The sequence below is a fragment of the Sorex araneus genome, chromosome 9, assembly GCF_027595985.1.
Source record: "Sorex araneus isolate mSorAra2 chromosome 9, mSorAra2.pri, whole genome shotgun sequence".
Taxonomy (NCBI): domain Eukaryota; kingdom Metazoa; phylum Chordata; class Mammalia; order Eulipotyphla; family Soricidae; genus Sorex; species Sorex araneus.
In genome coordinates this window covers 36,799,742-36,824,986 of record NC_073310.1, presented here as the reverse complement: position 1 = coordinate 36,824,986, position 25,245 = coordinate 36,799,742, and the positions used below count along the sequence as shown (strand labels likewise).

The 25,245-nt window shown below is 36.2% G+C and overlaps 1 protein-coding gene across 4 annotated transcripts in view; it reads right to left on the bottom strand.

Moving 5' to 3' along the window:
* Nucleotides 1-17,326: 17,326 nt before the first annotated feature.
* The window catches only part of RGS7 (regulator of G protein signaling 7), a 467,594-nt gene continuing 459,675 nt past the window's right edge, over nucleotides 17,327-25,245 (bottom strand). For all 4 annotated transcript variants that reach the window (XM_055147307.1, XM_004619017.2, XM_004619018.2 and 1 more), the window contains one exon: nucleotides 17,327-18,370. Coding sequence is in view for 1 of the 4 variants with exons in the window: in XM_004619019.2 (XP_004619076.1) it covers nucleotides 18,320-18,370 (51 nt within the window). In the remaining 3 variants the exon portion in view is untranslated. The remainder of the gene's footprint in view (nucleotides 18,371-25,245) is intronic.

Below are 25,245 nucleotides of genomic sequence, written 5' to 3'. Positions count from 1 at the left end.
AGCCCCCACGAATAGCTAAAGCAATTCTTGGGAAAAAGAAAATGGGAGGAATCAACCTCCCCAACTTCCAACTCTACTACAAAGCGGTAGTCATTAAAACAGCATGGTACTGGAACAAAGGCAGAGCGGCAGACCAATGGAACAGGGTTGAATACTCTGACATACAACCCCAAATATATGATCATCTAATCTTTAATAAGGGAGCAAGAAATGTGAAGTGGAGCAAGGAAAGCATGTTTAACAAATTGTGCTGGCAAAACTGGACGGCTACATGCAAAAAAATGGGCTTAGACCTCCATCTATCACCATGTACAAAAATCAGATCAAAATGGATTAAAGACCTCAACATCAGACCAGAATCCCTAAGGTACATTGAAGATAAGGTCGGCAAAACCCTCCACGACATTGAAGCCAAAGGTATCTTCAAAGCTGACATGCCACTGGCTAAGCTAGTGAAAACAAAGATAAATAAATGGGACTATCTCAAACTAAGAAGCTTCTGCAACTCAAAAGAAACAGTGACCAAAATACAAAGACAGTCTACAGAATGGGAAAGGATATTTATGCAGTACCCATCCGATAAAGGGTTGATAACAAGGATATACAATGCACTGGTTGAACTCCACAAGAAGAAAACTGCCAACCCGATCAAAAAATGGGCTGATGAATTGAACAGAAACTTTTCCAAAGAAGAAATCCGAATGGCTAAGAGGCACATGAGAAAATGTTCAACATCACTAATCATCAGGGAGATGCAGATCAAAACAACAATGAGATATCATCTCACACCACAGAGACTGGCCCACATCCCCAAAAACAAAAGCAACCGGTGTTGGCGTGGATGTGGGGAGAAAGGGACTCTCCTTCACTGCTGGTGGGAATGCCGACTGGTTCAGCCCTTTTGGAAAACAATATGGACGATTCTCAAAAAGTTAGAAATTGAGCTCCCATTTGACCCAGCAATACCACTCCTGGGAATATATCCCGGAGAGGCAAAAAGGTATAGTAGAGATGACATCTGCATTTCCATGTTCATTGCCGCTCTGTTCACAATAGCCACAATATGGAAAAAACCAGAGTGCCCGAAAACAGATGATTGGCTAAAGAAACTCTGGTATATTTACACAATGGAATACTATGTAGCTGTCAGGAAACATGAAGTCATGAAATTTGCATACAAGTGGATCAACATGGAAAGTTTCATGTTGAGTGAAATGAGTCAGAAAGAAATAGACAGACATAGAAAGATTGCACTCATATGTGGAATATAATGTAACTGAGAAGTACAAGTTGGCATCGATGCAACTTCTGGCAGATATCTCTCTGGACTTAGTTACTAAAATACTAAATTACAGAAACCCAAAACTGAGAGGCCGCTAAGTGTGGTCACTCGACCTCATACCTCTTCATCCTCAGCAATGGAAAACAAATTATCTAATGCTTCCTTTTCAGCAGGTCTGACTTTAGGGGAGAGACTCTCCAAACAATAATAGTGAGTTTTGTTGAAATATTGTATGCAATCAAAGTGAAAGTAAAATGAAATTTATTAGTTACACAGGCGGGGGGGGCTTAGGGTGGGGGGCTAGGGGTGTGGGGGGTTTTGGGGTGTGAGGGGGCGGGGTGGAGCTATACTGGAATTCTTGGTGGTGGAATATGAGCACTGGTGAAGGGATGGGTATTCGAGCATTGTATAACTGAGATTTAAACCTGAAAACTTTGTAACTTTGTAACTTTCCACAATAAAAAAGTTAAAAAAAAATAGCCAGCAAAAGCAAGTGAAAACAGAGATAAATAAATGGGACTATCTCAAACTAAGAAGCTTCTGCACCTCAAGAGAAACAGTGACCAAAATACAAAGACAATCTACAGAATGGGAAAGGATATTTATGCAGTACCCATTCGATAAAGAGTTGATAACAAGGATATACAATGCACTGGTTGAACTCCACAGGAAGAAAACTGCCAACCCGATCAAAAAATGGGCTGATGAAATGAACAGAAACTTTCCCAAAGAAGAAATCCAAATGGCTCAGAGGCACATGATAAAATGTTCAGCATCACTAATCATCAGGGAGATGCAGATCAGAACAACAATGAGATATCATCTCACACCACAGAGACTGGCCCACATCCCGAAAAACAAAAACAACCGGTGTTGGCATGGATGTGGGGAGAAAGGGACTCTTCTTCACTGCTGGGGGGAATGTCAACTGGTTCAGCCCTTTTGGAAAACAATATGGACGATTCTCAAAAAATTAGAAATTGAGCTTCCATTTGACCCAGCAATACCACTCCTGGGAATATATCCTGGAGAGGCAAAAAGGTATAGCAGAGATGGCATCTGCATTTCTATGTTCATTGCAGCACTGTTTACAATAGCCAGAATCTGGAAAAAACCAGAGTGCACCAAAACATATGACTGGTTAAAGAGACTCTGGTACATCTACACAATAGAATATTATGTAGCTGTCAGAAAACATGAAGTCATGAAATTTGCATCTGACATGGAAAGCATCATGTTGAGTGAAATGAGTCAGAAAGAAAGAGACAGACATAGAAAGATTGCACTCATATGTGGAATATAATGTAACTGAGAAGTACAAGTTGGCAATGATGCAACTTCTGGAAGATATTTCTCTGGACTTAGTTACTAAAATACTAAAATACAGAAATCCAAAACCGTGAGGCTGCTAAGTGCGGTCACTCAACCTCACACCTCTTCATTCTCAGCAATGGAAAACAAATTATCTAATGCTTCTTTTTCAGCTGGTCCGACTTTAGGGGAGAGACTCTCCAAACAATAATAGTGAGTTTTGTTGAAATATTGTATGCAATCAAAGTGAAAGTAAAGTGAAATTTATTAGTTACACAGGTGGGGGGGCTAGGGGTGTGGGGCTGCGGGGTGGAGCTATACTGTGATTCTTGGTGGTGGAATATGTGCACTGGTGAAGGGATGGGTGTTCGAGCATTGTATAACTGAGATTTAAACCTGAAAACTTTGTAACTTTCCACATGGTGACTCAATAAAAAAATTTTAAAAAAATATACAGCAAGTTAGCAACAAAGATTCAAAGACAACATAATCAGAGAACTGAACCACACAGTTGAGTCAGCGGGGGGCAGGGGGAAGGGTTGGATGGATTGAGATGGATTGATGTTTAAGTCCTTGGGAAAAGAAATGGATGTGATGTTGTAACTACATTCATGAGAAATTGAGCATCTCAATAGAATCAAACATCTCTGAGTTTCAATTTCAGTGTCTACCAATTGCTGGCTGTCGGGATAGATTTACCAAGAAACTATTAAAGCAAACACATCCTTCCACTCTGTGGTATTTCTTTTCATTTTCCTACATTTGTTTGGAAGAGAAAAAGTTTTAATTTTGATAAAATCTGATTTATTAATTTTGTGAATCATGCGTTAAGAAAACTTTGTTAAACAAAAGATTCCAAAATTATTTAGCCACCCCTATCCTTCTTTAAAAGAACAAGATAAAGTTTCTTTGACCTGGGATAGGAGGCTACTGTAGTCCCCCATGCTGGATTTTTCCATCGCCATATCACCCAGTTGGGAGACACTGTCTAATGCAAGATTTTTAAATGTCTACTCTATTTCTATAAAGTTGTGCTATGTTACTTTTAAATTTGAGTTTATGATCCAGTTTTAGCTCTTTTTATATGTGGACTGAAGCTCTTTTTTCTTTGTGGTAAAAATATTCCTTTCTCTTTTTACCTATTGATAAAAAAAATTCCTTCAGCATCATTTATAGAAAGAATTATTCATTCTTCACCAAACTACTTCTGGTGTCAGAAATCATTTGTCTATTTATGTGAATCTTTTTATTCCAATCCAGGAATAGAGTGTATTGCAACACTAAATTTTCTTTTTTTTCATTGTCCTCAAAATGTTAGAAGTTTTCAGTGTACAAATATTTCACACATTTTGTCAAATTTATCTATATTTATGAATATAAATTTCATTTATATTTTAGACATTGTAATCTAAATTTCAGGCATACGATGTTCTTGGATCCAATCCCACCACCTTGTTGATCCTATTCTTCCCCCTAACCTGACATATAGACTTTTTAAAAAATTATCATTATTGAATCATTGTGAGATACCGTTACAAAGCTTTCATGATTGAGCTTCAGTCATACAAAGTTCCAATGCCCATCACTCTACAGTGTACATTTCCCACCACCAATATCCCCCTTATCCCTTCTGCCACTTCCCCCCACCACAGCCTACCTCTATGACAGACACTTTTCTTCTCTCTCCCTCTCTCTCTTTCTCTCTCTCTCTGTCTCTCTCTCTCTCACACACACTCTCTTGCTCCCTCTCTCTCTCACATCCCTTTTGGGCATTATGGTTTGCAATACAGATGCTGAGAGGCTATCATGTTGTTTTTTTTTTTCCTGTGCCCACTTTAAGCATGAATCTCCCATCCAGAGTCATTCCTTCCAATCATCATTGTCATAATGGTCTCCTCTCTATCCCAATTGCCTTTTCCCCCAGCCCTTGAAGAATGTTTCCAACCATGGACCATTGGTCCTGACACTTGTTTCTACTGCCCTTGGGTGTTAGTCTCATACTTTGTTCTTATTGCTGTTGTTTCTTATATCCCACAAGTGATACAAGTGATATCCCACGAATGAGTGTAGTCATTCTATGTCTGTCCTTCTCCTTTTGACTTATTTCACTTAGCATGATACTCTCCATGTCCTTCCATTTATAAGAGAATTTATGATTTCATTTTTTTTAACAGCTGTATAGATATGTATATGTACCATAGTTTCTTTAACAAGTTGTCTGTTCTTAGCCACTTAGATTGTTTCTAGACTCTGGTTATTTTGAATTGTGCTGCAATGAACATACAAGTGCAGATGTCATTTCTGCTGTGTGGTTTTGCACCCAGGGTGTATATTCGCAGAAGTGGTATTGCTGGCTCAATTTATAGTTTTTTGAGGAATGCCCAAATTATTTTCCAAAATGGCTTGACCAATTGGCATTCCCACCAATAATGAATGAGAGTCCCTTTCTCCCCACATCCTGGTCAACACTGTTTGTCCTTACTCTCTTTTGTTGTGGCCAGTCTCTGTGGTATAAGGTCATATCTCATTATTATTTTTATTTGAAACTCCCTGATGATTAGTAATGTAAAGCTTCTTTTCATGTGACTTTTGGCCATTTGTATTTCTTCTTTGTGGAAGTTTCTGTTCATTTCTTTTCATTTTTTGATGGCATTGGAGGTTTACTTCTTATAAAGTTCTACCAGTGCCTTATGTATGGCAGATATACTTTTAAATTTAATTATTGTAGTTTGGGTTCCATACTTTCAGTAGTGCTAGATTAGTTTACTGTGTTTTTTTAAATAACTCCATTTTGTCCACTTCCCTCCACCAATGTCCTCAGCTCCCCACCCCCACCCCCAGCTTGCCTAGATGACAGACACTTTTCTCTTTTTCTTTTTCCTCTTAGGCACTTTGGCTTGCAATATTATTACCAAAAGAATATCATGCATATCACTTTTCCTTCTCTCAGCACCCAGTTTTGTTCAGAGCAATCATTCCCACTATCAACGTCATAGTGGTTCCTTCTCTAACCTTATTGCCCTCTTTCCACATTGTGGCAAGGTTTCTATTAAGGAGTTGTCCTCCTGGCTTTCTTTTCTATTTTGTTTGGTTATTTTTCTTTTATTACATTTCATTTCATTTCTTTATTTTTAATTGAATCACCAGGTGATACACAGTTACAAACATGATCATGATTGAATTTCAGTTATACTATAGTTCAACACCCATGTCTTTACCAGTATACATTTCCCACCACCAATATCCGCAGTTTCCTGACACCACCCGTCCAGTCTGCCTCTAAAGCAGACACATCTCTCTCTCTGTCTCTCTGTTTCTCTGTCTGTCTCTCTCTCCATTTTCAGGCAGTGTGGTTTTCAATATTGCTATTGAAATGTTATCATGCATATCATCTTACCTCCTTTCTGCATGGAGCTCTTGTCCAGAGTGATCATTTTCAATTGTAATTATAATAGTGGTCCCTTCTCTTTCCTAGCTTTTATCAAGTTTCCGACCATGGGTCTTTCTGGCCCCTCTTTCTACTGTTTTCGATTATTATTCTAATACTACATTGTTTGTATCATGCAAATGAGTGCAATCATTCTGTCTTTCTCTCTCTGACTCATTTTACTTAGCATGACTCTCTCCTGGTTCATCCCAGTTTAAGTGTTTCATGACTTCATTTGTCCCAATGGCTGCATAGTATCCTATTGTGTAGATGTTTTCCAAAAAGGCTGAACCAGTCAGTTCAGCATGAATGAGAGTTCTTTTATGTGTGCTAGTCTCTGTGCCATGAGTTATCTTATTGTTGTTCTGATTTATAGCTCCCTGATGATAAGTGATGTAGAACAGTTTTTTAGTGTACCTTTTGGACATTTGTATTTCTTCTTTGAGGTAGTTTTTGTTCATCTCTTCTCTCCTTTTTTTTTTTAATAAGTTAGATGACATTTTTTTTCTCCATTTTTGTGCATGTATCAGCAAACTTCATGACTTTTTTCAAAGTCTTGGACTTTTTGAGAAAAAATTAGTATTTTTTCAATAATACTAGTATTGTTACTAGTATTATTAGTAATACTAATATTACTAATAATAATCACTTACTATTATATTATAGCATATACAATTATAAATGGTTATATTACTATTATTAATAATTAGCAATGCTAGTATTACTAGTAAGTAATTATTACTAGTTTTATATTACTAGTAAGTAATTATTACTAATAATATTAGTATTACTAGTATTTCATTGTATAGATGTACTGTAACTTTATCCACTCATCTGTTCTTGGGCATTTGGGTTATTTACAGATTTGGGCTATTGTGAATAGTGCTGCAATGAATAAAAGAGTGAAAATGTTTTTTCTGTGTTTTGGGGCCCTTACAGTATATTTTCAGGAACAGAATTGCTGGGTCATATGGAAGTGGGCAGAGAGTCTCTTGCCCGCTGCCTGGCTGTCTTCCCCGGGGCCCCTCGGAGGGGATGGGCTCCAGCTTCCCTCCCCACCCCGAGCAGAGCTCTGGTGGCTGAAGACCACTGGAACCTGGCCACAGCCATGCTCAAGGTCCCTCTCCACACGTTTGGACAGGCTTCACACATGAAGGTACCGGCAGAGGAACCCAGGTGTGTGTAATCCCATCAACAGCCAACATCCAGAGACTTAAAATCAAGCTCCCAGATATCTTATAACCTAGTTTTCCCTCTGGGAGAAACTTGCAAGTTACTGAGAGCTTCCTGCCCACATCGAACAGCCTCGAAAACTTCCCATGGTGTATCTATATGCCAAAGCCAGTAACCAGCTGAATCTCATTCCCCTGACCCTGAAGCCTTTAGAGGCTTCTAAAATCTCAGGGATAAGACAAATGTAGAGGTTACTGAGACCGCTCGAGCTACTCGACGATCAACATGATTTCGTGATTCGTGATGGAAGCTCAGTTCCAAGTTTTTGAGGAATATTCATTTTCCCCCCAAAAAGCTTAGACCAGTCCAAACTCTTACCAGCAGTGAATGAGGATCCCATTTCCCTAGCCCCTGCCCTTCCCACATCCGTATCAACATTGGTTGTTGTTATTCTTTGTGTTGAGTGCCAATCTCTTTGGTGTGAGGTAGTATCTCATCATTGCTTTGATTTTCATTTTCATCATAACTAGTGGTGCAGATTCCTGCTTGCCTTGCAGGGTTGGTTTTGTTTCCCCAAATCACCCTATGGGGGCTTTCTATGTAAGACTCTTTTCTAGGTAAGAATACATTGGTGTGGCATTCAAGGGAACACCCTGAAAGTTTGTTTCTCTGGAGGGTTCAACTTTCTCTGGGCCTCTGTTGGCACTAGTCAAGTGTTCTATCAGAACTCAACTCCTATGGCCATAAACTGTATCCAACCATAATGTTTTTTAATGTGCTAGAGATAGTGATAGATACTGATCTGTGGAGTATAGATAGTGATACTTCTTCAAATCCCATCTTGATTTTATTACTTCCCAAAAACTTGTTGCCAGTGCCCACTCCCCCTCATGTCAACCTTCCCAAAATTTACTTTTCTGCTTCAGTTACAATACATTTAAACTTCTAGAAGTGTCAATGACAAACTTTGCTCGGAAAGACCTTCTCTGCTTGTTTCAAATTAGAGAAGGACTTTTTGGAATATAGATAAAGATCAATCTATCAAATCAAAAACCATAGTGATAAAGTTTTACAGCATTTTCTGGTTTTCATTAATTTTTTAAGTGTTGTTCTGACTCTTGAGTTTGTTATTTGGGAAGGGAAAAACATTATGATAGTTAAATTTTTTTCTTATTCTACTCATGAGATTCTTGACTGGGTACTAGTTTAATCTTACTATAACTGCCTTTGTACCAGAGACATACACCTTTTTCTGAAAGAGCAAGTCTTTAAGCCTTACAAGAGTCCTTCAGACTGTCAGTTGAGAGAGAATGGCCCCAAAGTGAAATTTTTTTACTCAATAGAAAATACTTTATTTCTGCTTTTGCTTATGTGCTCCTTGCATTTGTCTATTATTTTGAAAACTCTGGATGAGAACAAGTGAGTCTTGCAATGAGCCTACCATAAGAGTTTAGCTGAACTAAATAAAAAGTTATGATTAATATTTATCAGTTGTATAATTTTTAAATCCTATAGTAGTCTGAATATTAGAACACTTAGTAGTAATTTGGTAAATTTTGGAACTTTTGGTATTTTCAAGTGTGGTTGCAGAAGAAAATTTTGGACTCATAAGTTAAAGACAGAATTTTCCTTTCAACTTTTAAGCATGTCTTGACATTCATATTTGTTTTATTTTATAGGTCCTGTGATGGAACTGTCAATAAACTTGAGTTGGATATATGGATACGAAAAAGTAAGCTATAAACTCATGCCAGATCTAAAGGTTTAGTGCAGCTTTTCCTCTCTCCTCAAGGCAACTTTGGTAGAGAAGACTGTGAACTAGGGCCTTGATCTTTGAAGTGGCTGCAAAAGTAGAAAATGAAATTCAATCCATTTATCTTCAGACTGTGCAACATATCGTGTGCAACAGGCTATTTGTTAGTCTCTTTTTTTCTGAAAAAAATTAAGACTTGCTCTTCAAATATTTGTTAGATTTTGATGACAGAAACAGGTAAAATAAAGTCTAAATCTAACACAGAAAAGTGCATATATTTCTTCTCTGTAGACTTCAAATATAGTATGACTTGCCTAAGAAACCCTTATGATCAATAAATACCAAACTGTATTCTCACACTAAGTATCATTTTTTCTTGTCTCTGTGCAGATTTTGTTTCTTGAAAACTATACCCACAGTGAAAACAGGGGAGAGTGTTAGTTATACTAGCAATATGCATTGTCTTGGGTGCATTTATAGAGCTATGGGACTTCTTTAAGTATTTGGGATATTGTTTCTTCATTCAGTAGTCAGAGAGCTTAGAATTTTGGCCTGTGTCTCTAAATTTCAGAATAAACTATCAACAGACTAAAAAATTATCCTTACATGATATCCTTGTGACTATATTTGGATGCAATAAACTTAGTGAAGCCCACAAGAAGTTCACCTGGTCCCACAATTTGTCCAGAAGTCAAGCGAAAAAAGAATGCTGAACTAAGCAAAATTTTTATTATATTAAGTCTTAAGTACCAGAAATATTCTATACCCGGAATAAAAAATCTTTAGTCCACAATACTGTGGCCTTTATCTCTGCTAGCTTAATTTGTTCCTTTATTGAATATACATTTAATAGATAGCTGCCTCTATGTTGCCCCTGTATCACATTGGAAATACCATTCTTTTTGCAATAACCAATGACTTTCATTTATTAGTAATAAATACCTTGTTGGAGTTAACAATCTTTAATTTTGGGGACAAATTTCATTCTTGTATTTTTTTCCCTAGGTGTTAAAAGTATTCATAAATTTTGTAGGACCATATTGTAATTTCTTAAAAAAATTGAATGTTAGAGGCTTGGTCATAGTACAAAGGGTTAGAGTACATGCTGACCCTAGTTCAATCTCTAAGTACCATACGCCTCCCTCCAACCACCTAAGCCCAATATGTTAGTAGAATCCTGGTGGCCCCCTAGCACTATAGAACTGAGCAGCTCTGCATCCTCAGGCTTTAACATTGAAGAATCTGGGCTGATTTGCCTTGTAATTTTTGGAGTGAAGCTGGGCCCCTGAGCATACTTGAGAGGTAATCCCCCAGATGATAAAATTATAATAAGAAATAAGCTCTCATCTTGACCTTGACCTTTATTTTAATCATACTGATTCAACCTCAAATCAGAGATAATTCATATATGTATATATATTTTTGCTTTTTTGGTCACACCCGGCGATGCTCAGGGCTGACTCTTGGCTCTGCACTCAGGAATCACTCCCTGCGGTGCTCAGGGGACCATATGGGATACTGGGAATTTAACCCAGGTCGGCTGTGTGAAAGGCAACCACCCTACCCACTGTGCTCCAGCCCCAAATTTTGTGTATTTTTACACACAAATGCATACCATTTTATTCATGAGTTTTAAAACATGACAACTTTCTTTTTTAGTCAACAATATTTTTATTTATTGGTAAATACATGTATAATTTGTGTTATAGCAATTGTATAATAACTCATTTTTGTAAATCACTTTTTTACATTGTATAGTTTCCTTTCTTCTCTTTTCTGTAATAAAGCATGTGAAACACTAAACTTTGTATATATTTCATTATCCATATGTACTTCTTTAAACTTCAACCCAGAAAATAAAAGTAGATTTGATGATAAACTGGGCATAACATTTTCTTACTAAATAATGCAACCAAATTGCCCTCCAGAACAAGCATGTACAGTTAGTTCTCTTTTCTAGTCAAGCATTTTTTTTTTCTTATTTATATTTCTGATCCATATGTACTTTTTTTGAATTTTATATTTAACTTTTACCATAGAGGTGGATAAACATTTCATCAACAGGAATTAATAGTCCAAATTCTCCCCCATGGATTCAATTTTACTCTAGTTTTTTGCTTTATTTTCTTTACACCTGTATGCTTCTTAATTTTCTCCTGTTAGAGTTTATTGCTTGCTGACTTTGTCATGAAAATGAACCAAACTGTTTAAGGTGTTGTCTGTATAAAAATTTTAGTAATTTACATGTTTTTAAGTGAATTTAGAATTCTATAGTTTGATATTTCTATTGCTTGATTCTGACACTCTACATTGCTGAAGATAAACAATGTGAGTAATATCTCTCACATCTTTTCTTTACTCTTTAGTAACTTTCAAGGTGTTTGCTCTAGTTTATTTTTATCAATATGTAAAATTTTACTTTGTATCTATAAAACTAATTTTTAAAAGTTTGTCTTTGCTTTTTTTCTATTTTCCTACTTTATTGTTTCATTAATTATAAACTACTTACTTTGTAATGCTTTTCAGATCTATCTTATCTATTTCCTTTGGAATAACATTTTCCATTTTCTATGTCACTCATAATGTTAATCCTTTATAATTTTATGATCAGTTTTAAGCTCATATTCCATAATTTTCCTATATTTTCTCTCATTTGAAACCACAGTCATTTTCCTGTGTCTAGGGTAGATGCATGTTATACTTAGAGAATGCTCCTGCTTAAATGTTGGAGGGGGTCACTGAAAGAATGCTCGTCCTGTTCTGGATCCTTTGTTTTTTAATTCTACCTGTTGGTCTGCACTAGGAACCATTTCAAAGATACAACTTTCCAAGGGTTGAGTTTTATTTATATCATATAAACTGTGTAGCTGTATAAACTTACAAATTGCCAGATGGATATATCTACTGCGATAAGGGTTGTCCAGGACAAGCCTCATTTGTAAATTCCCTTGCTTATTAAAGTTGACACTACAAATCTGGAGTGGTCTGCTTCACACTTCAATTTCTCCTTGCCCAACATATATACAAAACAATTTCAGATTTTACCTGAGCTTGCATGGGCTGGAGGGATAGGATATCGGTAGGGCATTTGCCTTGCATGCAGCCGACCAGGCTTCGATTCCTCTGCCCCTCTAGGAGAGCCTGGCAAGCTACTGAGAATATCTAGCCCGTGAGGCAGAGCCTGGCAAGCTACCCATGGCGAATTTGATATGCTAAAACTAGTAACAAGTCTCACAATGGAGACGTTACTGGTGCCCACTCGAGCAAATCAATGACCAATGGGTTGACAGAGACCTGAGCTTGCATACCTACAATAAGTGATATAGTTTCTGCCTTGTAAATGTTTCATGATGTATCTATCTATCTATCTATCTATCTATCTATCTATCTATCTATCTATCTATCTATCTATCTATCTATCATGTATGCCTTCATGTATGCCTCGTACATACGTCATCACTCACCTTTGTGCATGGGAGAAAATGCAAAAACCCATGACCACTGGGAATGCTTTTGTGCATAGGCTAGTGTTGTTTCACACTGAGTTACCTGAAGACAGTATTGCTTTGTTTGTAACCCCTGAGTTTTGAGAGATTTTTTTTTTAATTTTTAAAATTTTATTGAATCACCGTGAGATAGTTACAAGCTCTCATGTTTGGGTTACAATCTCACAATGATCAGACACCCATCCCTCCACCAGTGCACATTCCTCACCACCAGTATCCCGGGTATACCCCTCCTTTTCCACCCTCCCCCTGCCTCTATGGCAGACAATATTCCCCATACTCTCTGCTTTTGGGCATTATAGCTTGCAACACAGACACTGAGAGGTCATCATGTTTGGTCCATTATCAACTTTCGGCATGCATCTCCTATCCCAACTGTTTGCTCCAGCCATCATTTTCTTAGTGATCCCTTCTCTATTCCATCTGCCTTCTCCCCTCTGCTCGTGAATCAGTCTTCCAGCTATGGGGCAATCCCCCTGGCCCTTGTATCTACTGTCCTTGGGTGTCAGCCTCATGTGTTGCTATCCTATACTCCACAAATGAGTGCAGTCTTTCTATGTCTGTCCCTCTCTTTCTGACTCCTTTCACTTATCATGATACTCTCCATGTTTATCCATTTATAAGCAAATTTTATGACTTCATCTCTCCTAACAGCTGCATAGTATTCCATTGTGTAGATGTACCAAAGTTTCTTTAACCAGTCATCTTGTTCTCGGGCACTTGGGTTGTTTCCATATTTTGGCTATTGTGAACAGTGCTGCAATGAATATATAGGTACAGATGTCATTTCTACTGTGTTCTTTTGCATCCTCGGGATATATTCCCAGAAGTGGTATTGTAGAGTCATATGGAAGCTCAATTTCTAGTTTTTGAAGGACTGTCCATATTGTTTTTCAGAAAGGCTGGACCAGTTGGCATTCTCACCAACAGTGAAGGAGCATCCCTTTTTCCCCACATCCACGCCAGCACTGGATGCTTTTGTTCTTTTGAATGTGTGCCAGTCTCTGTGATGTGAGATGATATCTCATTGTTGTTTTGATTTGCATCTCCCTGATGACTGGCAATGAGGAGCATTTTCTCATATGCCTTTTGGCCATTTGTATTTCTCTTTTGAGGAAACTTCTGTTAGCTGAGAAAGCCTCAGCACCTTAAACTTTGCTTCTTTGCTGACATTGAGTGATTTAATCTCTGATAATTAACAAATATTCCTTTTGGTTATTTTGTCTGTTTTTCTCTTCCTCCTCACATTCTGTGTCTGCTTGCTATATTTTTGTCAGTAATAATAAAGCAATAAAATATTCATCAAAATTAACTTTTAGAATACGGCAAATATACTGTTCACCAAAACTTCTACATACATTATAGGATGTGATTCTTCACAATATTTACTTTCATAAGCAGTTTCATGCCAAATCATTCAGTACCCAATATTCACTTTATGTTTGGTCAAATAAAACTTTGAAATTACAGTAGATGATAGAAGTTTGGATATTTGTATATTGTGAAGATACAGCATTAGATATATTCAATCATTTTACCCCACAAGTATCAATATCATCCTCTTTCCCTTTTTTGTATGTAATTTTGTAGCCCTTCAACAAGAATTTCTACTAAAAATATAGATGAAGATGCATATATCCCTTTATTTATATTTTCTACAGCTGCAGTTTTCAGAAACTATTCATTTGTCTTTTTGGTTAAGATAAATATTACTTTTTAATCATCACTTTAAACTTTAATCTTTAAACTTTTCTCCATTTGTTAATTCCAAGTCCATTATACCTGATTATTCTCAGATGTTTCCCTGCCTTTGGTACTCTTATGAAAAACTCTATCTCCTGGAATTAATTCCTAATTGGGAGTGTTTGAACTGAAATTTTATCTTTTCACAAATATGAACTTTTATACAAAAAAAGAAGTAAGGTAGATGTTATTTATGATTGCCAAATATACATGTACCAAATGTTGTACTTGGAGATTTATTTATAGTCTTAGTATTTTCACTGTGGTAAACATTTCAGCCATATGTGTATATACATACATATATATGCATATATAACATAGTTCAATTTATTTGATTTCTAAAAAACAGTGACAATCTAAGTGTTACAATCTAATAATTACATAAGTATTTATTAATTAATTTACTGAACTAAAAGTACTCATCTTCCTAGCAACTAAATAACTTTTTGAAAGTATGGTTATAAATAATTTCAACTTCAGGGAATTTTCCTCAGACATAGAAAGGTATATACAATTGTTTTAATATGATTTTAAAATAATATGCTATGATTGACACATTATTTGACATTTTCAAAAGGCTAATTGGGGTACAAAATTCTCAATAAAATTTATAAGTATATACAATAACTGTTATATAACAAAACATATGTAATACAAATATGTGTGTGATACATAAGTGCAATTTTTATCCATCTTCACATTTACTAAATTCTTCACTACCTCCCACCATTTCTTAAAATGACTTAGAATATAAATTAGTGGTTTTGGTTATTTCTTTTGATGTATTAAAAACTGCTAGATTATGCAAAAAAATCTCATTGGATATTTTCAATATGTTAATTCAATTGTTTATTTAAGGGCATGCAAATTTTGTGTGCCTCTAGCTGGATTAAATACACTAATAATTAAGACTTGTCTTTCCTATAGACCAATGTTATTTATAAACTCATGTATATTAAAAAGAATTGAGCAGTAACCAGAAGAAGAATGGGGAGTACATCTGCAAATCCTGAAGAGCATGACCAACTCACAGTCTTGTCATAATGAAAAGTAGAACTTCTGCTTACATTTTCCCTCTAGCTTCTGATAGATTATGGATTAGCTAAAATTGTTGACATATTTCTGTGACTCTAATTCTCATGTAAAATTCTTTGCACAACCATAGAAAACATAATGCTTACATCATAAAAAGAAAGTCAATGTAACTCATAGGATGAATTTGTTTTGCAATGTGAGTATAAAAATTCTGGGCCAATGCTTTGGGAATAATTTTTAAAATTTGCTTACAGAAGAAAATACTTCTTTAAAGTCATTTATTCTTTAGAAATTTTACAGCTTTTTGCCCTATGTCTTATTGTTCAGTTTATTACAACATATGATGGAAAACATGCTTTTTTAATGCTTAGTCAAGAAATAATTCAAAACTTTAAGTTTGTGAAAAAAATATTCAAAACTTTTTTATGTGTTCCTCTGAAAACAGTACTGATTTTTGTCTTGAGTCTTGTCTAAGTCATGTGATGTCGATTCATTAGGCCTTTAAAGCTTTTGTGTACTAGAATTTAGAAAGTAGCACTTTATTACAAGCTGCACACTTAGGAGTCTCACCTGAGCGTTTCTCTCCTCTGTACTTTATTGACAGATTATGCCTTTTATGTCCATGTAAAGCCATGCTTTTAATTATCAGGACTAATGATTTGGAAATTGTCAATTATATTTTTACAAGGCTTGTTTTTAATGTACCAGATACTCCTGAATTGCTTATTGTTTTATTTTAATGTTTCTATCTGGCATTTCAATCAAATTTTAGGGTACAAGCTATCTTAAACAGAATATTTCAAGTAGCATGTCTATACATTTAGAGTAATTTGCATTTACGTACTTTTAAAAGTCATATGGCTATACCATTAGATCTTTCTCCAACTATTCACACAGTGTTAGGAGTCAATATGTAAACTTTTACTTTTAATATCCTTTTTGGCAATTTTATACACTAGTTAACAGCCCACTACTGATTTTTCATTCATCTTGATAGACTTTTCAGAATTTAAGTATACTGTTACTAGATTTAATTTTATGGCTATAAATTTAGTTTGGCTGGAGCAATAGCACAGCGGTGGGGCATTTGCCTTGCACGCAGCTGACCCCGGTTCGATCCCTCCGCCCCTCTCAGAGAGCCCGTAAGCTACCGTGAGTATCTCACCCACATGGCAGAGCCTGGCAAGCTACCTGTGGCGTATTCAATATGCCAAAAACAGTAACAACAAGTCTCACAATGGAGACGTTACTGGTGCCTGCTCGAGCAAATTGGTGAGCAACGTGATAACAGTGATACAGTGATAAATTTAGTCAATAGTTATTCATAAATAGACTTTTCTCCCACACTCTGTTTTGGGGAAATGCTTCACCAGCAGTCCTGCTGAATCCTGTGGTGCCAGTGAACAACAAGTTCTCTCAGCTGTGCTTGAGGTCTCCAAAGCCAAACTTGGTGCCACCACTGTGATGGTCAGGGACATTTGGAGTTGGTATCAAACAGGAGCTGATCATCAAATAGGTACCTTTTGTGTACCCTAACCCTCTGTACTATCTCCTTGTTCTCTCACTTTCTCTTCAATAACTAAAGGAATCCCTCAGTAGATGCAGAAGCAAGTAAGACAGGTATGTCTCTAGTTGGGTAATAGGTATTTAATGTCACTAATCCAAGTGTTATAGCTAGTAAGGTTTCTCACCTGTGGTCCACGGGTGAGAGTTCCAGAGGCTATTCTGAGTGTCCAAAATTTAGTGCAAATGTTGCCAATATGAGTGTATGTGAATTTAAATTAATTTTTTTTAAAGTTGTGCAGTATAATGGATACATGTAGTGCAGAGAGTTCTGGAGTCAGACTGCCTGCATTTGTAGCCCAAATCCATCAATTGTGTGACTTTCAATAAATTATTTAATCTTTCACTCTGTCTCACTAGTTTCAAATTACAGAATTATCCTCTAGGTCTGATTTAAGAACTGGAATTGAGGATTTTTTGGACACATAAAACCCAAACTACAATGGCAGGCACTTAGAAAGCACTCTTTAAATTTTAATAATTACCATTATGTCTCAAAGGAATTGTAACCACCAAAAAGTTAGAGCCACAAATCTAGGACATTAAAAATTATATTTTTAAGAAAATATCAGCTTCCGAATTAGGAAGTTAAACTCACATTTAATTCAAACAAACATTAACAAAGTATAGAGATGCATACTCAAAATGACCTTGTAAATAGCTCTGAATGTGACCAGCCAATTTGTGCTCATCTTCCATGGGAGAAAAATGATCTTGGTTCAGTCCCTCAATTATCTACTTTCAGTCTGTTCCTAGCTGTGGTGGCATCCAAAGTTGTTTTGCAATTCTGAAATAAACTTAGAGGATAATAGGATAAATTGCAACACTGGGTTTGAGGATACTGTCTCAGCATTTTGTTTTTCAGTTAGTATGAAGTCAAAGTTTCAAAAGCAAAGAGATTCTACATCTTTTAATGAAAGATAAAACAACAATATAAACATACACAAATTTACAGATAAGGAATAAACTTTAATACATTTGGAGTAAAAGGTGTGTCTTACTTAAATATGGTATAAAATAATGCAAGAAACATTAACAGAATGTTTAGACAGCAAATGTGACCTAGTTTCTCCTGACTGTGAATACAGTAGTGAAATGAAACTTTGTGTTAGTTTATTGGTTAATAAATGTGAAGCCACATGTATGCTTATGATATATATGTTTTCCTTTACAATTCTTCCAGTTTTTAACTGACTGAATTTTAGTAAACTGTATGTCTAGCAGAAGCTTGAAGAGAGAGTGACTGAAAAGGTGGAGGGAAAGTTTACTTCACTGAGCTTGTTAAAAAGGAAAAGACACAGATCCAGCTTACTATACAAGGGAGAAATAAGCAGACAAAATTTTGAAATGGAGGCTTTGAGATGGTAGAGTCCCTTGCAGACGAAGCCTTAATGTACACACAAAAAGAACAATTCAGGTCTTTTTCTCATGCAACATCTTGGGCTAATGTCTCTGCTCCAGGTAAAACAGAGCTACAAAGTATATGCAAAGACTCCAGTCAGCTTCCATGCTATCAGATGATCCTTTTAGTTAGACTGAACAAGGCTTGTTAATCTCTTTGACGTGAGAGATTTCCCCTGAGAGAAAATATAAAACAAAGAAAAAATAAAAAAGTATGATCACTGAAAAAATAACTACTCATGAATAGCATATATCACAGCTCATTTTTTCGTCATGGCCCAAACAGAACTCTTTCAGTACATTTTAATTCAAACTTTATGATCAACTTCCCTCCATCGCACAAACATCAAACAATGATCTTCCCTCCTTCCACCCTCACACCCGTTCCACCCTCTTTCCACCCCACTGAAAACAGACTGATGGGTTCACAGCACAGATTAGCAAATAATCAAACATATCATAAACATTGCACTGAAGGATAGCGATGATACAACACCTAGGTCAACAACTGGTAATAAACATGTTACAACAAACCTCGTGACCTCTCTAAAAGATAGCAATGTGGGTGCATTGTTGCCAATTTCTGAAATAAGTGTTATATTTATTGACATCAGGATATGGATGGGGTATGGTTTAATTAATGCATCCTTCAAGTGAAGCTGAAATCTCATGACTGAGTTTCTCCCTTATCCTTTAAAGTAATGGAGATAAAAGCACCATTATACTTCTAAAAATAAAATTCTATTTGTTCCCTGATTTAAACTTTTGGTGTCCTTTCATATCGTATTTCCTCCAATTCCAACCTCAGGTTATTTTTTTTTATTATTCTGAATCCAAGTATTATATCAATTTCTAGAGTACTATTTATTTTTGAAATCTTGAAAGTCAAAGTTGTTTTTGTTAACTACAAGTATTCTGAGATAAGAAATTTTAAAATTTCTGATCAGAATCTAGGTAATTTCTGTGTGATCTTTCATTTCAAATGGCATTGTTTTAAAATAGTGGTACACATTAAAGAATATTTTTACTTTTAGGTTAGCATAAGGGAAAATCATTTTTAGAAATAAGATATATCAATTAGTTATATCAATAGTTATATCAATAGTCTTATATCAATAGTCTTAGTTATATCAATAGTCTTACTAACAACTAATGCTTAAAGTGGATAATGGGATGGTTTGATTTTGGGAGAGGTCTTCACTCATGTTCATGTTATGGAATAGCAGCACATTTAGTAAATGATTATTCAACTTAAAGTGAAGATATATTTGCATACTGGACAGTAACTGACTCAGATTTTTGCTGATATCAACATCAGCAAAGAAGACCAAGTATCATTTTTTTTTCCTAAGTTGGAGTAAAAGTTTCAAAACTTAGCTTTCAGCAGCTGAAAGTAGAATATGTCAAAGTTTAATGAGGGTCTTTCACACTAGGCTGTGTTTTACTTCATGAGAAGAAAAGTAATTTTTAAAATGTTTGTTAAATAACAACAACCTACCTTATATATACACATTATAGATAACGTCTGTGCTTATTTCCTCCCCTATAAAATGTGGATAATAATACAGTATACTTAAAAATCTTGTTTTGAAGAATAAAACAAGCAAATTGAAACTTTCTGAAGCAACCTCTGTACTCAGTTTATGTTGACTCAGTGTTTATAACCTCTCAATAGTAATAGTTCTCTCTCTCTTTCTCTCAACACTTCATTAAAATTAAGGTTGAAGTGGTTGGAGTGATAGTACAGAAGATAGGGTTCTGGTCTTGCTTGTGACCAACTCAAGTTCTATTCATGAGCCCCCCCAACTTCCCAGCCTGCCAGGAGTGATTCCTGAGGTGCAGAGCCAGGAGTTAGCCTTGAGACTTTTTCGTTGTGGCCCACTTAAAATAATTAAGGTAAGGGAGGTTAGAAAGATAGTACAGGGCTTAAGGTGCTTGCTTTCCATACAGAGACCCTGGTTGGATTCCCTCAACGTATTTTGTTCCAAATCACCACCAAGAGTGGTCCTTGAGCACAGAGTCAGATGTAAGCCTGAAAACCACTGTGCCTGGAAGGAACCCAACCAACAAATGAGAGTGAGATACACGTTTAGCTGTAAGTCTATAGTCCCAGAAGAAAATTATAAACATTAATTCATGAAACCATAGAGCAACATAGACCTACAGTAAATCTTGGTGTCTGCATGAATATAAAAACATAAACAGAAATGGGAAAGCATATGCATATGTATAGTATAGTGGCATTGTAAAATTCTTTATGTGACATGGACTTACCCAAAAGGCAAACTTGGGTGCCATTATCTAAACATAGCATGAACTTAAGCAACTTTGTCTGGAGTAAAAGTAAATAGCATGGATACCTAGTTAAATCATCTAGATTTGAAGAGCTAGATCATTGGGATCTCTCTGCAAACTCTGAGCAAAGCCTTCCTTATCCACATATTGGAAAGAAAAACACATAGCAGCTGTAGAGATAGCTGAACTGACTAGAGTGCCTGTTTTTCTTGCTTGAAGTCTGGATTCAATTCCTGACACCGTAAATGATGTCCCGAACACCCCAGGAGTGACCCAAAGTAACAAACCAGGATTGGCCTGAGCACTGCTAGGTGTGGCCCTCAAACCAGAAAGTGAAAAAGAGAAGATAGGATTAAGTCTCATTTACAATAAAAAATATTTATGTATCGACAGCCTAATCTATGTATCGACAGCCTAATCAATAGGAAATTCTATTTCTCATACTCTATTTTAGTTATTTTGTGGTTTATGTACTTTCTTGTCAGATTCTAAAGGAAATAGACTAAAATTAAAACCTCTCCAAAGAAACACAAAAGACAGAAACAGAACAAAATAAAAGAAGACTTTTAGTTTCTAATATAGAAAAAAAGCACAAAATCAGTCTCAGAACAAAAAAAAATTCTTTGATTTTTACTGAGAGTGAATGAAGAGCATCGACAATAATGAGACTTTGCTAGTTTCTTTCAAAAAAATATTTCCTTCACAAACCAATTCTCTCTTATCTAATACATCATATAAAGATTTTTATTCTAGTTAGGAAAATACCCTCTTCAAACAAAGCAGCCATTATGTTTTTCCTTAGTTTTAGTGAAATTAGCTATCAATATTAATTAATCCTTCCTGATTTTTCAAATATTGTCTTTGTGTTAAAGTAGTAACAAAAAATTGACAATAAAACTACATAAATTTGTATAATAAATGTGAACACCAGGGTCTTAGTGCCAGTCTGAGTTTATATACTGTTTTCTTTAGACACAAATCCAACAGGAAGAAGAGACAAGTATCATTTGTTTTGGTGACTAAGCCACTTATTTTATTACTGTTCTAAAAATCAGTCTTTCCCAATTCACAGGACACTAAACAGACCAAAGAAAAATGAATCAAAACATTTTTCAGAAATAATCCAAGAGAATTTAAAGACAAGATGACAGTGTTAAGACAAAAAAAATTCCTGTTAACCTTTTTAACTCCAGCTTTTACCTTACAATTTTTGTTGATATTCTGTAATTACTCCTTCATCTATCCTCTAAATTGCCATATAAACGCATAAGTACATTTGAGAATACCACATTGGTTCCAGACGAATGGGAAGAAAATGACAAAGAACAAATCTTGTCATTGCCTGTCCATTAGTATCTGTTACTTCACTGTCTGACCAAATGTTGTGACCACAGTTATGTAATTAAGAGCTTACTGAAGGGAATGAGATGCTGTAAAAGCAGAGATGAAGTGTGCTCTTAGAAGAGGCTAATACCTTTTGTTCTTTTAATGTTGTATTGAAAATATCCTTCTTTCATTAATAAATACAAATATCTTAGCCTGGATTTCTGAATCCATCATAACCTTGCTTTGGAGACCTTTTGGACTGTCTGTTGTATTCATCATGGCTTTAAGGAGCCTCTGCACTTGCTTCTCTTTCAGCTGGGGCCATCGCCCCACCTGAATTTATTTATCTGTTACACACTGCCCATCTGCGTCCTTCCTGTAATATTCTATCTATCGTCCAAACTCATCTACTCAGTCTGGTTATGAATTTTTATTACCCATAGAATCATCACTGGTACATTATATGCTTCATCTGACTTTGTAAAGCAATTGGCTGCTGTTAAAGCACATTCACATTATAGAATTTGCCCTGATATTTATTTGAATTTTTTTATAACTTGCATTAGTAAGCTGGAAATAATATTTTCAGAATAAGCTTTTAGAAACTAGGTTAATGAGACTCAAGTGTTCTAAGTAAATTTTATTCATTTACTCATTTATTTTTTGCTACACCCAGCTGTGCCTTATTCCTGGCTCTGCACTCAGTGATCACTCTTAGCTTGGGGTACCACATGAGGGAACTGGGGATTGAACCTGAGTTGGTCTGTGAAGGACTAATGCCTTATCTACTGTCCTATTTCCTAGGTTCCATAAGGTAAGAGAATTTTAACTTGGGAGAGGTGAGACAACATAGGGTCAAACGTGGAAAACATTGGTTATAGACTACTTACTTTAATTAGGATAACTCATTATAGTCTAATATCCTGTATTATCTCATTAACTAACAGAATATGTTCCAATACCACCCTTTACTCTTATTTTGTACTGTTTATTCCTATCAAGAAAACTAGCAGAAATGCCAGAGAAGAAGTAAAGGGACTAAGGTGTGTGACTTTCATATTACTATCCCTGAATTACCCATCCCCCCAGTCCAGTGAGCATGACTTGGGATGTGCTCACATCCACCCTGCAAATAAATTTAAAGAGATAACTAACTGGGAAGTGGAAGAGGGCATTCAATCTAGGTTAGGTATTTGGAAAGCACTTTTTTCATTTAAATAAAATTAATTCTAAGTAAACATATAAATTAATTCTAGGTTAACTTTTTGAATAATAGTGAATAATATTACCAGAACTTGAAGTGTACGAATTCTTTTTTTTTTTTTTTTTTTTTTGCTTTTTGGGTCACACCTGGCGACGCACAGGGGTTCTTCCTGACTCTGCAATCAGGAATTACTCCTGCCAGTGCTCAGGGGACCATATGGGATGCTGGGAATCGAACCCGGGTCAGCTGCGTGCAAGGCAAACGCCCTACCTGCTGTGCTATTTCTCCAGCCCCATGAAGTGTACGAATTCTTAGAGTTACTGGTATTTAAGAAAAAAGGAGACAAAAAGAGGTTTAGGAACAGGTGCTTTCAGTGTCAAACACAGACAAACATTCTTTCAGTACGTGCTAATGACAAACTTATTTATTACTTTGATTTCCTTAGTTTAAAATATTTTCTTTCCTAAAATTAAAGTAATATATGCTATTCACTATAGCACTGTCGTCCTGTTGTTCATTGATTTGCTTGAGCGGCCACCAGTAACCTTTCCATTGTGAGACTAGTAACTGTTTTTGGCATATCAAATACACCATGGGTAGCTTGGCAGGCTCTGCTGTGCAGGTGGGATACTCTTGGTAGCTTGCCCAGCTTTCTGAGAGGGACTGAGGAATCCAACGTGGGTTGGCCGTGTGCAAGGCAAACGCCCTACCTGCTGTGTTATCACTCTACAAAAGCAAGTGCTCTACCACTGAGACACACACACTGGGTCAGATGGCTTTTGTCTGGGGTCGCCTCATTCTTGCCGAAGCCCGTCAGCTACTATGCTCCCATATTACAGAGAAGAAAAGGTTTTGCAGCCGGTAGGGTGTTTACCTTGCACATGGCAGACCCGGGTTCGATTCCTTTGTCCTTCTCGGAGAGCCTGGCAAGCTACCAAGAATATCTTGCCTGCATGGCAGAGCCTGGCAAGCTACCCATGGCGTATTCAATATGCCAAAAACAGTAACAAGTCTCACAATGGAGACATTATCGGTGCCCACTCAAGCAAATCGATGAACAACTGGACAACAGTGCTATATGTCATTCCAGAAAAAAAAAAGATAAAGAAACCAAAAAAATAAGGAATAAGCATTACTCAAAATGCAAATGTTTACATAATGTTTTTACCTTTGTTTTACAAAATTAGTTATTTTAGTTCATTTTAAAAACTAAAGTTTGTTAAATTGTGCAGTTTTGTGTCTTACCATTCATACTAGCATACTAAATGATTATATTTTGATCAATTATCCTGATACTGTGTTTCTTCTAAAATACCATTTTGTTCAACTTCATCACAAGACTGGCTAAAGAAATCAATTTAGAAAAATGCTACTAAATGGAAGAAAACATTAACTTCTATAGAGAAGGTCAAAATGCATCAGTATGCATGCCACATATTAAGAGAATTTAATCTTATTTCTACATTCATGTAAACATACAAAAGTGCACTTTATAGGGGCTGGAGAGATAGCACAGCGGGTAGGGCGTTTGCTTTGCACGCAGCCGACCCGGGTTCAAATCCCAGCATCCCATATGGTCCCCTGAGCACCGCCAGGGGTAATTCCTGAGTGCAGAGCCAGGAGTAACCCCTGTGCATTGCCGGGTGTGACCCAAAAAAAAGCAAAAAAAAAAAAAAAAGTGCACTTTATATAGCAATATGATATATCATACAACATAATATAATATAGATTTGCATGTTAACACACGAGAAATATTTATTACTATTTCAAATGGAGGAGACAGAAAATATAAAAATGCAGGAGAAAAAATATAGCAGCCATTGTTCTAAAATCTAATCTTGAGGGACCTCCCAAAAAGTACTCAGAATCCTGGGAGCCCACTCCCCATATCCTTATTCGATCTGATGATTCAATGCTCTGGCTGGCATTGCAGTACTGATTAGACTTTCAGGACAAACCTAATGGTATTTGGGGTTTTCTAGGACCACACTTTATTGGGGGACTCTGGTGCCAGCAATTGAACTCAGATTCCTGCACATACAAGGAATATACTTCTGACCATTGAATCTTCTCCCTGCCCCCCAAAATTTTGATAGTTCCATTATATTTGATTAGATAAATATTTTGATATGTTTAAGAAATACACAATGGGGGGCTGGAGCAATAGCACAGCGGGTAGAGGTTTGCCTTGCATATGGCTGACCGGGGTTTGATTCCCAGCATCCC